General features: G+C 40.2%; 1 protein-coding gene across 5 annotated transcripts in view; it reads left to right on the top strand.

Annotated features, from left to right (window-relative positions):
• The first annotated feature begins 9,522 nt into the window (after nt 1-9,522).
• The window catches only part of CEP126 (centrosomal protein 126), a 51,249-nt gene continuing 43,476 nt past the window's right edge, over nt 9,523-17,295 (top strand). For 4 of the 5 annotated variants that reach the window (XR_014779504.1, XM_084783109.1, XM_084783108.1 and 1 more), the window contains exons 1-2: nt 9,523-9,660; nt 13,565-13,684. Coding sequence is in view for 4 of the 5 variants with exons in the window: in XM_084783109.1 (XP_084639235.1) it covers nt 9,545-9,660; nt 13,565-13,684 (236 nt within the window). In the remaining variant the exon portion in view is untranslated. Of the gene's footprint in view, nt 9,661-13,564; nt 13,685-13,758; nt 13,827-17,295 lie in introns of those variants that run through there. The other variant, XM_084783110.1, reaches the window with a different exon arrangement.

The following is a 17,295-nucleotide window of genomic DNA, read 5'->3' as shown; positions in this document are numbered from 1 at the left end:
ATGTAAGATAAATGAATAAATAATTTTTAAGATACCATTTTAAAGCAAAAAAAAAAAAAAAGAATGAATTTACAGGAAGATAGATGGAACTAGAATACATTATACTAAGTAAGGCAACCCAAGCCCAGAAAGACAAAGGCTGGACATTCTCTCTCATATATGGGTCCTAGCTTCAAACTCTTAGAAATGTGTTTAATTTGGTGTGTCTGTAGAGACCAGGAAGCTATAAAGGACCCATAATAGGGAAGAAGGAAAGAGGACATAAGAAAGGAATGCACAACAGAATGTGTGTGATGTGAAAGTAGAAAAAATGAGTAGTGGAGTTGAAGGCTTAAGTTGGGGTCGGGGTAGCAGAATTAGTGATAGAGAGGAAGTAGTAGGCTGACCAAAATTAAGGACATATAAAAAAGTCTTTGGAAACGCACTGCTTTGTAAGCCAATGTTTAAAGAACATTTCAAATGGGAGTTTAAACAAAGCTACCCTCAGTGGGTGGATAAAGAGTTCACCCAGAAGACATAGGCTATTCAATGAAAATCTCAACGCCAGGCATGGGACACTTCCTATTGGTCATGGTGGCCCCAAAAGCCACCAAAACGACACAGGTTATTGCTATTGCTCTTGGTTTCCCACCAAAACTTATTGCTGAACACCCTTGGTTACAGGCATAGAAAAAAATCATGTTGGAACTGACCTGCTGGCTAGACTTCATAGTACTGGAAAGTGCTGTGCACTCCTCTAGAGCAGAAAAGTCTTCAGTGTACTTACCCAGTGATGTACATTACATGCTACAACCTTGACCTGCCAGGCAAGATGTATCACAGGTACAATCGTGACATGACTGTTACAGAGATAACCAACTACTTTGGATTTGAGGCCTGTTCCACAAAAAAATAAAATAAAATAAAATAATCTATGCTTGGTACTGTAAACTGGATCAAAACCCTCATATCTGTGGAGGTCCTACTTTTATTTTGCTAAGTGCATATGTCAAGCTGCCTTCAAAATATTTATGTGTATAGCCATAGATTAGTGCTGTTCTCAACTTTGATCCAAGAAGCTTCTTTTTGCAGCGAGCCACAGCAAAAAGTTACGTATGGAGAGACTCATATATAACTGGGCCAAGTGCTGGGAATAAGTGACTGTTAAGTGCTTATCTCTAAACGGCACATCTGTACCAACCCTCCCAAGGCTCAAAGACCATCACAGAAGAGGGAACAGAAAGTATGGTAAGAGGTAGGGAATACAGAAGAATGCTGTGAATTGCTGTCTGCTGGACAAGGTATGGTTATTGCACTCGTAAGTCCACAGCATCTGAGGTTATCCACATAAGACCAAGCCAGTCAAAATCCTAGCATGGATGGAGGAGGGACCCATTAGACTCCATCCATAGGTAAAAAGTCAGCTACTGGCTATTAATGATTGCTGGGGAAGGGGAGTAATTTTTCTCCAGAGATTTGGCAGCTGGTAGGTTATGCATGTTCATGCAGACAGCAATACTTGAACTCAAGGATTTTTAAAAATATATTTATTCACTTTACATCCTGATTAAAGCCCCCTCCTCTCCCCCAAGACCCCCCTTTCCTTACCCCCTCCTCCTCTTTCATTCTCCTCAGAGAAGAGGGAGGTCTTCCATGGGTACCAACCCACCCTGGCACACTAAGTCACTGCAGGACTAGACATATCTTTTCCTACTGGGGCCAGACAAGGCATCCCAGCTATGTGAAATGGATCCAAAAGTAAGCAACACAGTCAGGGAGAATCCCTGCTTTAATTATTAGGGGAGCCACATGAAGAACAAGCTAAATATCTGCTACATATGTGCAAGGGGCCTAGGACCAGTCCATGCATGCTTGTTGGTTGGTAGTTCAGTCTCTGTTAGCCCCCACGAGCCCAGGTTAGTTGACTTTCTAGGTCTTGTGGAGTCCTTGACCTCCTCTGGCTCCCTCAATCATTCCCCCAGTTCTTTCACAGGACTCCTAGAGCTCTGTCTAATGTTTGGCTGTGTGTCCCTGGATCTGTTTCCATCAGCTGCTAGGTGAAGCCTCACAGGAGTTATGCTAGGCTCCTGTCTACAAGCATAGCAGAGTAAAATTAATTGTGTCAGGGATTGGTTCTCTCCCATGGGATGGGCCTCAAGTAGTGCCAGTCTTTGGTTGGCCAGTCCCTCAATCTATGCTCCATCCTTGTCCTGCACATCTTATAGGCTGGAGAAATTTTGGGTTGAAGATTTTGTGAGTGGGTTTGTGCCTTATCCAAATTAACAAAATCAGAAATGAAAAGGGAGACATTACAACAGACACAAGAAATCCAAAGAACCAAAAACCTGTATGCTACTAAATTCAACATTTTAAATGAAGTGAACAATTTTCTTGATAGATTCTACTTACCAAAGTTTAATCAAGAACAGTTAAATAATTTAAATACTCCTATAACCTATAAAGAAATAGAAGCAGTCATTAAAGACCTCCCAACAACAACAACAAAAAGGCCAGGGACAGATGGTTTCAGCACAGAATTCTACACCAGACTTTCAAAGACCAAAAAGCTAATACCAATACTCCTCTTCAAACTATTCCATAAAAGAGAAACAGAAGGAAAATTGCCAAACTTATTCTATAAGCCACAGTCACCCTGATACCTAAACCACATGAAGACTCAACAAAGAAAGAGAATTTCAGAGCAATTTCTTTTATGAGCATTGATACAAAACTACTCAATAAAATACTTGCAAATTGAAACCAACAACAAAAACATCATCCACCTTGACCAAGTATGCTTCATCCCAGGGATACAAGGGTGATTCAATATACAGAAATCCATGAACATAATCCACCATATAAACAAACTGAAAGAAAAAAGAAACACATGATCATCTCATTAGATGCTGAAAACACCTTTGACAAAAATCCAACGCCCCTTCATGTTAAAAGTCTTGGAAAAGATCAGGGATATAAGGCACATACCTAAACACAATAAAGTCAATATAGATCAGAACTTAAAACAATTCTACTAAAATCAAGGTCCAGGAGTTATTTTTAAAAAGGATGTGAGTAAGAAATGTTACCTTGCTGTAGACTGGGCCCAAGGTAAAAGCAGTCTTGGGTGGCTTGACCCCATTGAGACTCCACTGAGATAAAAATCTGTGATAGACTGAGAGGAGCTATATGGGCCCAGGATTAACAGCAGGGGATGGGGACTCCAGCTGGGCCATTGTATTGCAAAACCACCATCAATGAGAGGTGGGAACTGGGCAGAGATCAGAGGTTCCAGCCAGGCTGGAGGGGGAGGGCAGTTTGCAAGATTCATAAGGGGCAAGCACAAGAGAGGAGGTTGTTGGTTCACCAAGGACAGTGCAGCTTCTTCTGTAGGGTAGAGAATCTGCTAGATTCCCAGAGAATTACGCCAAGGGATTTGCCCTGTGGAACTAATACCCAGAAAGTTTCACTCTTGTTCTCCTTAATCTCTTTTCCCTCCTATGAAGGATACTAGGGTTGTAAGGGAGATACATTTGTTTAATAAATTCATAATAAAGTTCAATTGTTAAGGAACCAGAGCCAAGAAGTGACGCCCAATGTGGGGGCAATTATTAAGCCGTACAGGTAATATTAACTACAATGTGTGTGTGTGTGTGTGTGTGTGTGTGTGTGTGTGTGTGTGTGAATGTCATAGAATAAATCTAAGGGCAGCTGGAGAGTTGGCTTTGAGGTTATGAGCACTTGTTCTAGCCAGGCATGGTGGTACATGCCTTTAATCTTAGCACTTGGTAGACAGATCACTGTGAGTTCAAGGCCAGCCTGGTCTAAAAAGTGAGTCCAGGACAGCCAAGGTTACACAGAGAAACCCTGTCTCAAAAAAACAAAACAACAACAACAAAAAAATTGCTTCTTTCAAAGGAGCTGAATTTGATCCCCAGCACCTATATGCTGGCTCACTATTTCCTCAGGCACCAGACATGAATGTGGTGTACAGATATACACACAGGCAAAGCACTCATATGAGTAAAATAAGTCTTCTTTTTTTAAGAATGAATTTAAAATATTCTAAATTTTAAAAAGATCTTTTTCTGAAACACTCAGGCCTAATATGTCTTAACTTTTTCCCTTACAGTGGCTTCTTCTTTTCATTCTAGAGACATGCTTAAGACTTTTGTGTAAGCACAAAAACTCTTATTGATTATATACTGAAACTGCTTTCTCATGGGTTTGCTAGCCAAGCAGCTGAGGTGGTTAGAAAGTGTGGACTGCCTGGTTTGTAGCTTGATTTCACCATCCTCTTACTCTTGAGCCTTTAGAAATTTCCCCAATATTGTTATAGCTCAATTACCTCTTATATAGAACTAGAATTGTTGTGCAGATTAAATTAGGTAAAAATATACCCATATTTAACACACTATGTTAGAAGCAACAAGCAACCAAATATGTGGGAATGTCACTTTTTGTTTTCACATTACCTATATGCAGTTCCAAGACTACTGAAAATATGAAGGGACGCAGTGTATGAATAGATGAGTATGTATTTTTAAACTTAAGCTTCTAGTTAAACTATTGTGAAACTAAATGAAGAAGAAATGCTCTTTAGTATTCTAAATCAGATAGAATTTAAAATACTTTGTTCTTTCTGAGTGCTAAGAAAATACTCCTGCAGAAAACAGGAGAAAATTTTTTCAGACAGGATCAAAGTGAAAGCATAAAAACCTGACCATCACAGCTGCCACATGGACTGCAAGTTTGTAACCGCTGTTGGATTAAATAAGCAGCAGTCATTGGTGACGCTGACTCCTACTGTGAGAATTGCTACCCAAGGTTATCTTGGTGATGAACAGCAATATTTCAGCTCTATATAACCAGCTCAGCTCTAGCCAACAGCAGATACCCAAGAGATTAAACCATGAGCAATACAACAAATGTCTACCCAGGACTGGAGAGATGGCTCAGCACCTAAAAGCACTTGCTGCTCTTATAGAGGATCCAGGTTCGGTTCCCAGAAGCCAAGTGGTGGCTCACAACCATCCAGAACGCCAATTTCTAGGTGATCCAATACTCTCTTCTGGCTCCCACAGGCACTACCACACACACAGTGCACAGACATGCAAGCAAAACACTTATACACATCAAATAAATCTTTCATGGTTAACTTGTTTTAAAAATGCCTAGCTATGCCAGTCAGATTGCTCTGTTTTGTTTCTGTATGGGGCATGTAAAAGCCTGTGGCTACATTGCTGGCTGAAGCTCTCTCAATTGCTCCTGATTCTGAGTCTGCCTGATTCAAGAATTACATTTTGCTCAATAAACCCTATTAAATTCAATTTGTCTAAAGTTTTCCTATTAATTTGTACAATATTCCATTGAGATAGTTTTATAACAGTAAAATAGCTTTTAAATCATTTTGTAAGTAGAATATTATTAAAAGTTATGAGGTAGTGTTAATGAAATTGAAGCCTCTTATTCCTTTCTTTAACCCTTAGTATTTCCCTTCACAGCAGCTGGGACAGCTCAGGCAGGATGGAGTGGCTCAACATTCCAGCATGGATGGGGTTTATAAGGCCCCACCCCACTCCTACTGTTCTTCTCCATTTTAATAAGTCACAATGCTTATTTTTCCAAATCTGAAGGTGTGTGGTGTGTGTGTGTGTGTGTGTGTGTGTGTGTGTGTGTGTGTGTGTGTGTGTACAATCACGCAACATGCCCTTGCATCCCTACAGAGTCCAAAAGACAATTTCAGAGCTTGGTTCTCTCCGGCCACCATGTGGATCCCAGTCAGGTCTTCCTGCATGGCAGCCAGCAGCTTTACCTGCTAAGCCATCATCCATGCCCTGAAGGTCAAATAGGACTTTTTTCTCATACTTGCTATCAACACACCTTCTTGGCTAAAGGTTCAAATCTTTAAACCCTTCCTGCCACTCTGATCACTGCAATCAACTTCCACCCAACGCCTTGTGACAATCTTCACGCTACTCCTCTGTTTCTAGTTCTGTCCTCCGTACCATCATTTCCCATAGCAACTACAGTGAGCCTCTCTAAAAATTAGGTGACATTAGCTCAAAACTCCCAATGTCCATAAAAGTTGGCTTTACTTTAGGCCCTTAAGACCCTACCAAATTCTGGTTATATTTCTTTATGCTCATCATCTGGATATCTCAGTCACAATGTCTTTTATTCAAAATCAATTTCCCATCTTCAGAGGCTATTCTTGAGCAGTCTGTCTTAAAAAATCAATTTCAATCTCTCTCTCTTTCTCTCTATCTCTTCTCTCCCCCCACCCCCACCTACACATCTACATTTTTTCTAAAATAGTTTTTGGTACCTAATATATTCCATTGGGAAAGAAAATTCAATATAAACTTCAGACTCATGACATTTGAAAGTTTGCTTGTTTGTTTCCAGGACAGTTTTTCTCTGCATAGCCTTGGCTGTCCTAGACTCACTTTGTAGACCAGGCTAGCCTCAAACTCACTAAGATCTGCCTGCCTCTGTCTCGCCAAGTGCTGGGATCAAAGGCATGCACCACCATGCCCAGCTGAAAATTTTTACTTTTTTAAAAAAATTATGTGGCTATCTGGGCAGGTGCCTGCAGAGGCCAGACACATCAGATTGCCCTCAAACTGGACTTATATGTGGTTGTCAGCTACCAGGAACTAAACTCTGATCCTCTTCAAAATTAGTATGTGGTCTCCACCACTAAGCTATTTCTCCAGGCCTGTTTTGAAGTTTTATTTACTACTAAATTCCTAGTAACTAGAAAGTACTTAGAATATAGTAGTGATGTGAGAGATAGGTAGATACATAGATAGACACACAGATACATACTCATCCTTAGTATGTGAATTGTACTATTAGGAAATGTTTTTTTTTAATCATTATATTTAATTAGCATGTCTTTTATGACAAAACATTAGTTTTTTTGTTTTACTCTGTGTGTGTGTGCGCGCGCACAAATGTTTGCAGAAGCCAGAGGTTGATATCAGGTGTCCTCCAACACTCTCCACCTTAGTTTTTGAAACAAGGGTCCCTAACTGAACCTGGAGTTTGCCAGTTCAGCTGGACTGGTTGGTCAGCCAGCCCCAGGATCTACCTGTCTCCACTTCCCCAGCATCAGAACTCCCAGGGCCAGGACTACAGCACACCACACCTGGCTTTCTCCATGGGTGCTAAGAATCTGAACACAGCACCTTGGTTCACAAGCAGTTTCCTGTCTAAACCCTCCTTCAGCCTATTTTATGCTCTATTGTTTGAATCACAATCACCTTTCCTGACTAAATATGAACTTCATAAAAACCCTGAAATTATCTACTATCCAAATATTTCTTTATTCTTACTGCTTCCTAACTCTGATTTTTTTAGAATCTAGGACTGAATTCTCATAAAGAGGGTGTAGAAACCCTACTTACTATTTTGAAGAGAAAAAAAACAAGAATTAGAAGTCAACAAACCTGTAACTTTTAAAAATGACTAACAACCTTAGGTTAGCTTTTTCCTTTATTTTTTTATTACCTTTGTAAAGCAAGGTTTAAATGAAAAGTAATTACATGAGCCAACATTTGTAGATGACTGAAAATAAATCATGTTTGTTTGGCTTTTCCCTTTGTGGGATTTTACAGGTTCTCAGGTAGCACAGGCTGGCATTAAACTTACTTTGTAGCTGAGCATGATCTTGAATTACTGACTTTTCCTGGCCCATCATCCAAGTGCTGGGATTACGGGGATAAAACCACACTGATGTGAAATCATGCCTTTTAATATTAATTGTTATACCATGTAAAAATAGAGCAATGTGGCTAGGGTTTTCCACTTACTAAATAAGACAGTCTAAGCAAAACTTTCAGGAAGACTAAAATGCAAACGCTGTACATAGCAACTACAAACTTCTCACTTTTCTTTGCCTTTCACAGTGCCCTACTTTGCTAAGGAAACTAGTCCTGGAGATTGCGAGTTCTAATCATAGCACTGGGAACAGAATCAAGGTTATGGTGAGAGTGTTCAAAAAGTCGCCAACATAGCTCACTGTCCTTTTTTTGGTTAGGATTATATGTTTGTTTTATACTCTAGCCATGATAGTGAATGAGACTTAAGAAGTTTGCATTTAAAATCAAAGCTGGAGTTGTGGCACTTAAAAAAGCTCAGTCTCCTGAACACAGCTCAACTGGAGTAATTATATCTCCATCTTAAAACAAAAAAAGTCTCTTCTAAATAGTTTCAGTTGGAAAAGTTTATTATTTGAATTGTTGGGTATCCTATTCACAAAGGCAAAGATATTCGAATGGTGGGTGAGTGATCTTTCTATTGTCTGTGCCTTCTGCTAGCAATTTGTAAATTTTTACACGCAAAAAAAAAAAATTTAAAATTTAAAAGTAAGATCCAGTCAAAATTTATGTTCTTATATTAGGCTCCAAGAAAAAGGCTCAGCTTTTTTTCCAAATTTTTACTTATATGGCCATTAACCTAGTGGTTCAAAACTCTGTATAATTTTCCATACAGAAACCACTTCAATATGCTGCTCTCTTCTGGCATACCTTCCCAGGAGATTTTAGTAAGCTAAATCTGGATTTCTTTTCAGGCTGCTTTTGCTGTGATGGTCCATTTGCAGAATCTGGCAGCCAAGTAAGGCCCATAAGGATCTTTTGAACTGCAGTCGTTATAAGTAGGGCAGTAGAGAGAGAATGGCAGATGTATCAAGCTATGGATGAGAGCAAGTGGGGAAAAAAATTTTCCACTTTGCAAAGCTTTTTCCCCCCTTCTCCTTCTTAAGAGATAGTGATTTTGAAGAAAGTGATGCAGTGAAAAGTCTCGCCACCTAAAATTTCCCAGAGGACTCCATACCTAATAAATTTTGCCCCAAATAATCATTTCCAGGCTGTCTGTAATATTTGCCCGTATCTGGGGATTTTCCATTCATTCGCTGCCTTTCATCTGTTAATACTCTCAAGAAAACACTCATAAAACGGAAGAACCAAATGAAGCTCTAAAGCATAGTTCAGCTGCGCACTCTCACAACCGCGAGTCCCGGAAAAACAAAGGCTCCGCTCTGTGCCCCAACTCAACTTAACTTGCCTCAGTTTACTTCAGTTCTGCCTCAGCCCGCTTCAGTTTACCTCTGCTTAGCTCAGCTTGCTTCGGCTCATCTTAGCTGAACCTCAGTTCACCTCGGTTTACCTCGGTTAACTCAGTATGCTTCAGTTTTCCTCACTTCGCCTCCGCTGGGTTAGGTTTAAGCTCGGTTCGCCCCGGTTTCCGTCAGCCCGCCGCAGCCCGGCGTGCGGCGAACCGGCCCCTCATTGGCCGCTTCCGCTCGCAGCCCCGCCCCGCGTTCCGCCTGGTTTCCGTCGCGAAGGACGCGGCGTCGGTTGGTTGCCAAGATGGCTGCGGCGGGGTCGCGGCCGCCAGCTCCGCCGTCGCGCCGCGAGGTCGCCCCCGTCGCCGGGGCCGCCGCGAAGCCAGGAGTGCCGCTGCGGATCCTGCGACGCCCGTGACGCGGGGGGGTGGGTGCTGGGACACGCGCGGCCCGGGGCGCCCGGGAGACGCCATGCGGGCGGCGCGGAGCTGAAGGATGCTGGCCGGCAGGCCCGGAGCCCAGAGCGCAGGCGCGGGCCTGGGCGCCGGCCCCTCGAACCCGCGGGGCGCCCGGGACGGTGGCGGCGGGCGACCTCGACCGAGCGGTTACCTGTATCCTTCCCGCTGCTCCTCCCGAGAGCACGCACGCTCGCTGGCTCGCAGAGGCACGGAAACTGGCAAGTCATTTCTAGTGCGGGTATTTGCTTAGCAGCCCGCACCCCACCCCACCCCACCCCCGACCGAAAGTTACACATCCTCCTCCTACTTTGCGACCTCGTCCTCTGCCTCCCGGTCCTCCCACACCCGTGCTTCGACTTGACTGCCACGTTTTTGTCAATTGTAAAACGCGTCGGTCCTGTGTTCGCTGGGCGAAGATTCGCCTTTTCGAGTTGTACGTAGTAGCCTTATACTCTTTGCTTACAGAGGCGCTTGGTGCTTAGTCGTGCCTCTTAAAAAGAGAACCTGCAGAGAGTAAAAACGTGGGCTGTTCCGGTTTTTGTAGTTGACCCCTCGCCCTTCCCAGGGCTGCTGGACCCTAACACGGTCTGATCATTTCGTTTCTCCGTCTATGCCCACTGTGTTGTCAAACAGGAAAGGAAAAGCGGGGAATCCGAACCCTGATAATCCGGATTAATTCTGATCTCTCGCCAAAAAATAGTTGGATTCGGATTTGATGTTATGTTGTTACTATTGTGGAAATGTATGTAAGTTTGCTTTTAAAGTATACAAGGCATTTTAATTCTCCCAGAGAACATTATGATGATTAGAATTTAGTCTTTGTATTCTCAAAAGACTATTTTTCTCAGGGAGTAGAGTGCCTTCTCTTCCCAAATCAAAGTGGGTTCCTTCCACCCTACCACCCTCTCTCCATTCCCTTAGGCGTATGTGTACAGAGAGAGAGAGTGAGAGAGAGTGAGTGTGTCTCCTTGCAATTTTAACAGCAAATACTTAGTTTCCTTGAGGGTGTCCCCTTCTGCAGACCTGGCTCTAGGCTCTAAGGATGCAGTTGTACTGGAGGGAAACAGGACTGTTAGGCTGCATTAAAGCCAAAACAGCTTCTCTCAGACGGCGGGTCCCCAAGCTTTCATCCCTGGATCTTTTCTCTATTCTGGACAGTACCCTGCAGGAGCAGCAGCTAGCTTTTGTCCTCTTGTCTTTTGCTCTCACTGCTGCCACAAACTGTCTTCTCAGAGTAAATTCCACTGTCTTACAAATTTGACTCTTCACCCTTGAAATTGTATCCTTTTTTTTTTCTTTCTCCCCCCCCCCCCGCCCCACCCCCACCCCAACAGAGTTTCTCTGTGTAGCCCTGGCTGTCCTGAAACTCGCTCTGTAGACCAGGCTGGCCTTGGACTCATAGAGATCCACCTGCCTCTGCCTCCCCTGAGTGCTGGCAGTAAAAGCATGCAGCACTTGGCTAGCATTGTATCTTCTTATACACTGAGCTCTTACTATATTGTGCTAGTTTGTCTCTAAATCAGAAAGCAAGGAATTGGCTCATTGACAAAGCACCAATCTCTCCTATTATTTCCATTAACAACATACCATTCTTAATTTATGTGATATGAACATCCAACAGAGCAAGTAGGAGTAAGGAGATGAATTTTTAAAGTACTGATGTAGTCCAAGCTCTAGAAATTAAGGGTGTTTAAGTCAAGGAAGAGGGTACCGTTTTAATACATCTACCAAGGACACAGTGCATGGTATGATAGTCACTTGTGTTGAAAACCTAATTGGAGAAAGATTAAATGGGAGGTGAATGCCCATAGTATTGTTACTTTAAAATATTAATTCTATACAACGTGCATTCTTGGGGGTATTTAGGGCTAATTGTTATGACAAGGCATACAAAAATGTTTAACCACCTATCTAAAACCTTCAAGCTTCAATACCGTTTTTTAAATGATGGAAAGACAGAAACGCTCTTAAAGCGTAGTGAGCAAAATCACACTGTGCATGTGCTATGGACAGTACAGACGCTAATGTATGACTAGATGTTATATGTAGCAGGCTTATCTAATGTATGACTAGATGTTATATGTAGCAGACTTATCTAGCTAAAGTTAGGTGTCGGACCATTACAGTTGTAACTCTTCTCTATGCTTTTGGATAAGATCGTAAACATATGGAGCACAGTTGTGCCCACCTGATGCATGATCCCCTGTCCTTCTCGTCTGACCACATTAACTTAGCCTTGCCCCTCCTACAGTGTCTCTAGGGAGGAGAGTTTTATTTTTCTCTACTGCTGACATGAGACTTTTGAAAGCTAATCATCTTCTTCAAGTCTGATCCTAATAAAGTGTTTAACTAGAGAAGAAAAGGTCTAGCTAGACCTGTTTCTGTGTGATTAAAAACCAAATTTTCTTTTATATTATTTTTATAAATCCTTCAGAAGACACCTTTAAAAATATAATATGTGTGTCTTTAAGTTTGTGTTGATGTGGTACGAAATTTTAGTTAAAATGAAGGCAAAATGAATTCTAGACCATAGAGGAAGAAAGTTTGTAAATGACAAAGCAATTAAAATCTAGTAATCTCCCATTATAAAAGGCTCAAGCAAAAAAATTGAAATAAATGTGATTATTTTGAAATATATAGTATAGTCTCATTATAATATTGATGCCAAAACACTATAGGATCCTAAAATTAACACATTTTGAACTAACAAATCATATATAGCGAAACATTATTGTATATATTTATTATAGTCTATAGTATTATTAATAACCAATTTTGGACCTCAGTTACTGGGGGAAAGCTTTTAAACAGCTGTTTACTATACAACAGACAAGTCCTTGTACCATACAATTTGTAGCTTACTTGTAATCTCACTCATATCCAGATCTCATGTTGAGGTGCTAAATAATTTTGTCATTGGTTCTCGGCCTGTGGGTCAAGACCCCTTTGGGAGTTAAACAACCCTTTCACAGAGGCCGCATAGCAGATATCCTGCATATCAGATATTTACATTATGATTCATAAAAGTTGCAAAATTGGAGTTGGTGTGTAGCAACGAAAACAGATTTGTGGGTGGGAGTCACCATAACATGAGGAACTGTCTTAAAAGGTCTCAGCATTAGGAAGGTTGACTGAGTTAAGTAGTAATAAATTGATCATTTATTCATCAAAATCACGAAAAATGCAGAAGTATTGTGATAAATTTGGTAACAGTCAATACCCAAATAAATTGAGAAAGCCAATTAACCATGCCAGTGCAGCTTGAGGAATGTTTACTTACATGTAAACTTCAAATTACTAGGATTACCAAAGTCCTCGGCTTCCTCTAGAAAAATTCTGTAAGCACATGATGACATATGGTTGTCCTTCTGTGTTTTTATAAGCCACTAACAAGGATCTTTGGAAGGCCTATATTCCCAAACATTACCGTTTATTGTTAGTATTTGCATATATGTGTATATATGTATTTTTTTGGTGTTTCAAGACAGAGTTTCTCTGTGTAGCCTTGGCTATCCTGAACTCACTTTGTAGACCAGGATGGCCTTGAACTCACAGCAATCCACCTGCCTCTGCCTCCCAAGTGCTGGGATTAAAGGCATGCACCACCAAACCCAGCCTGTATATAAATTTTATACTGTAGACTAAAGGATCTGTTGAAGCATTTAACTCATCTATTCCCTGTTACTAAAATGTTTCACTTCCTTACATATATGCTTAAGAAGATACCTTACTAGGCAACTGTCCAAATATCTATATGATGAACAGAAATATTCATGATTTCTAAAAGCAATTTATTTTCTCCTCCGGGAAAGTGAAAAATAGCTTAAATTCTTATACCAACTCTGAGTGAGTGTGAGTGAGTGTGTGTGTGTGTGTGTGTGTATGGATATGCACATACATCACATTTGCTGGGCATATACTAACACTAATATGTACACAGATTAGTTCTCCCACAAAAGCTTTATGATGTCATTATCATGAGGCTCTAATTATATTAGACAGTCTTGATGTGCACTAAAGAGGTAAACTGTTGTTCTTAACTTAATGGCATCACTAGAGACATGAAAATCCATCTTGAGAAAAATTTAGAAGAAGAACGCCAGATACTACTGCAGCAACAAAAAATATGTCGGAATCGAGCACGTAAATATTTCATGGAGTCAAACCGGAGAAGAAAGTAAGTAATTGTCTTTTATTCAGAAATATAGAAAAAGAAAGTTATTCTGAGCTAATAGTTTCTCTCCTTTGTAGGGCTTCATAGACTTGAGTCATGACCATGGTCTATCTCTAGAACAAATGATCAGGAGTCTTAGGATTTTGTAAGTTTTATTTCTCTTCCTGAAGGACCAAATCTTTTTTCTTGTTATAGAACAGTTTGTTATACTGTCAGAAATGTTTATTAAAATGACCACAAAATGTATTAACTTCTTTGTTTGTGTCATATGATAATTAATTAAAAGATCAACAAGTATTTAACATCAAATAGACTACAATTTGACTTTGATTTACTATTCAACTTATAAATTTTTTATGTGCTACCCTCATCCATTCAATTACAAAAGAGGGGAGATATTAATATAGATAGAATGCTATAAATCAATTTTATAAGCCATTACCAAAAACAGCTTTCTGTAGAGAGTATAAACTAAAAGTAAAATGAAAAGTATCCAATCATTTAACATTTTGGGGATTTTTAATTATTAAATTTTTACGGATACCGGTTTTTGTTTTCGTTTTTTTAATGTGTCTGAGTGTTTGCCTGCCAGACACCCACACAGCCAGAAGAAGCCACCGGGTGCCCTGAAGATGAGTTACAGATGGTTGTGAGGCACCGTGTGGGTGCTAGGAACTGCACGCCAAGTCCTCATCAAGCGCTCTTAGCCACTGAGCCATCTCCAATGCCTGGTTCTTAGTTTTTTGTTAACTTTTTTAGGGCAGAGTGTCTATCCATTTCTTAAAATGTCTTATTACAGCCTTACCCATATTCCTGTAATCCATGCTTGTAGAAAATCCCTGGAGCATATTAACTACATCATTGGGCATATGCTGCAAATCCCATTTGGGGAATACGAAATTGTTTACCTGTATTTCTCTTGAGCTTAATCCTTCCTTTCTCCAATAATGTTGAAATTATTTAATGAAGTTTAATTTGTTTTTTGTTTGTATGTTTCTGTCTTTCTGTTACCTTTTGACTCCTGAAGACTGTACAAGGCACATGACAAATGTTATTAAAGATGGTTATAGACTTTTATCTAGTTTATGTGTCTACTCAGTTGAAGTCAGAGAGGCATAGGTTTTTTTATTATTTAGTAGTTTCCCTTTAGATAAAGGAAGAACACCTGCCATTATTCCAGTTATCTTTGGAAGTTATCCTTAACTGTACAAGATGTCATAGACTAGTAATCTTTAAGGTTTCATATTCTAGGAGATGATTCTTACCGCCATTGTTAATAATGTAGTAATGAGAGATGATAGTCAATATTGCTGTGGTTGGCTCTCCTGTGAAGTAGGACAAAAGCACGCCTCATAGACTAGGACAAGGGAGACTGCAGGACTGCCAAGGAACATGAACAGAAGCATGCTTTCCAGAAGTATACAAGAAAAGTCTGAAGTTATAAAATGTGAGGAAGATTATGTAGGTGTTATGTGGGAAAGTGGATGAGTATCAGATAACAGGAAACCATTTATGAAATGATATGTATACCAATCTAAAGAAATTAAAGAATTTGCCGTGTGCTGAATTACAAAGAAATTATCTTTAGATTATAATAAAGAAGCAAAATTAGAGATGTTCAGTGATCAAAATTATATCTTAGTCATTATGCCAAAGAAGCAGCAGATGAAAAAAAGATATAACGATTAGAGGCAAAGCCACAGTAGGAAACTGTTACCTTATCTAGGGAAGTGACTGAGCATGGCTGCAGCTGGGAACTGAGAGACACTGTCAGAAAGGGTCAGAGAGACCTGTTAGGGCTCTACAGAGGAGGCAGACTCTTAGTATTTAATCAAAATCTTCCCAGAAGAACTTCACAGTTTAAGCTTTTATGTATCTTAGACTTACTTTGTATAGCACGGAATCTCTTATGCTGTTACAGTACTGGGTTGCTCCTGAGCTGTTCTACTTTACTGCCCTCCTCATGTCTTTTCTCTAGTTCTTGTAGTTATTAACTGTTTGCACATTGATTCACTCACTGGGTTTTTTTCCTTCATACACATGTAGTGTGTATGATTTTCCAACCTCAAGCTTTTTGAAAATCAGTTCTTTTTTTAAACTAAAGTAATACAATTTTAACTTTAGCAGTTTAAAACTGTAGAAATTGGAAAATGTTGAATACAATCTGTCTTTACCTATAACAATGGTGTAAGATAACTTTAAAATGTATTCAACATTTTGTTATGAAGTAACTGCAAATTTATTGGCAGTTGTGAACGAGTTTTCCATATGTCTTTCACCCAATTTCCTCCAGTGATAACATTTTACAAATTTATAATATGATAGCAAAAACAGAATAGTGACACTGACATGGCCAAGACACAAGGGTCACTCCTGTGTCCCTTTCATACGTACAACCCTTTCTTCCTACCCCCATCTGTTGTTCTTCATATCCAGTTTAGTTTTGTTCATTTTAACACTGTTAAATAAATAAAATCAGGTCATAGGCAACCTCTGAGGACTGATGGTTTTCCCTCTCAGAAAGCCCTGTGGTATTCATCTAGGTTGTTACGGTCATCAGTAGTTCTTTCATTTTTATTCTGGATAGTACTCCACAATGCACATGTACCAGAGATGTGTTGGGTTCAAGTTGTTGAGAGTTTGGTGGTGGTGGTGGTGGTGGTTGGTTGGGTTTTTGTTTTTGTTTTTTGTTTTTTTTTTTTTTTTGGTGGTGGTTTTGGTTGTTTGTTTATTGCCCTACCTCTACCACTGAGCTACATCCCCAGCCCTACACCAGAATTTTTTAAAACTGTTTGCCCATTGATGGACATCTGAGTCATTTGTGGCTGGGGTGGTTTGGATAGAAGCTGCAAACATTCATGTGTAGTCTTCATATGAGTATAAGCTTTTATTTTATTTTTGTATAAATGGCAAAGAGTACGTTGCTGACTCATATGTATTGTCTCTGCATGTTTAGTCCTTTAAAGCGTGTAACCTTTTTTCAGAACGGCTCATTGCTGCTGTCACTTCTCTGTGTAAGCCATTGTGTTAGGTGTTTAGAAGGGTTATTGTGGTTTAAGTTTGCCGCTCCCTGATGGCTAGTGGTATAGAATAGGCTTCACGTGCATATCTGTCCTTTTCATGCTGTTTCTCCAATTCTCTTAACTATTAACGGTTTGCACATTGATGTATTCACTGTGGGGTTTCATACACACATGCAGCTTGCAGTGGTCATGCCCATGCCACCCTCTGAACTCAATCACACTTTTTACTCTACCCTCGATACATCTACCACCACTCACATCCCAGTCCCTGCTATTTCCTCTGACAGTTTAAGGTCCTTAGTTTTCTTTTTGTTTTGTTTTGGTTTTTTCCCCACATATGAGAAAAAGAAAAGGCACTCGATTTGACTTTCTGTGTCTGGATTACTTCTGTAGCATAGTTCCCTCTACTTCCTCCATTTTCCTGCAATGACAGGGCCATAGTCTTCCTTCTGTGTGAAAGAAGATACTTCTTGTGTGTGTGTGTGCCATATTTTCTTTGTCCACTCATCTTTGTCAGACGCTAGGCTGATTCTATGACTCGGCTTACGTGAATAGTGCTATAATAAACATGACAATACAGATAGCTGCTTT

This window comes from Acomys minous (genome assembly GCF_964271855.1).
Source record: "Acomys minous genome assembly, chromosome: 5".
Lineage (NCBI taxonomy): Eukaryota > Metazoa > Chordata > Mammalia > Rodentia > Muridae > Acomys > Acomys minous.
The sequence above is the reverse complement of the archived record's forward strand: the minus strand, read 5'-3'. Positions and strand labels throughout refer to the sequence as shown.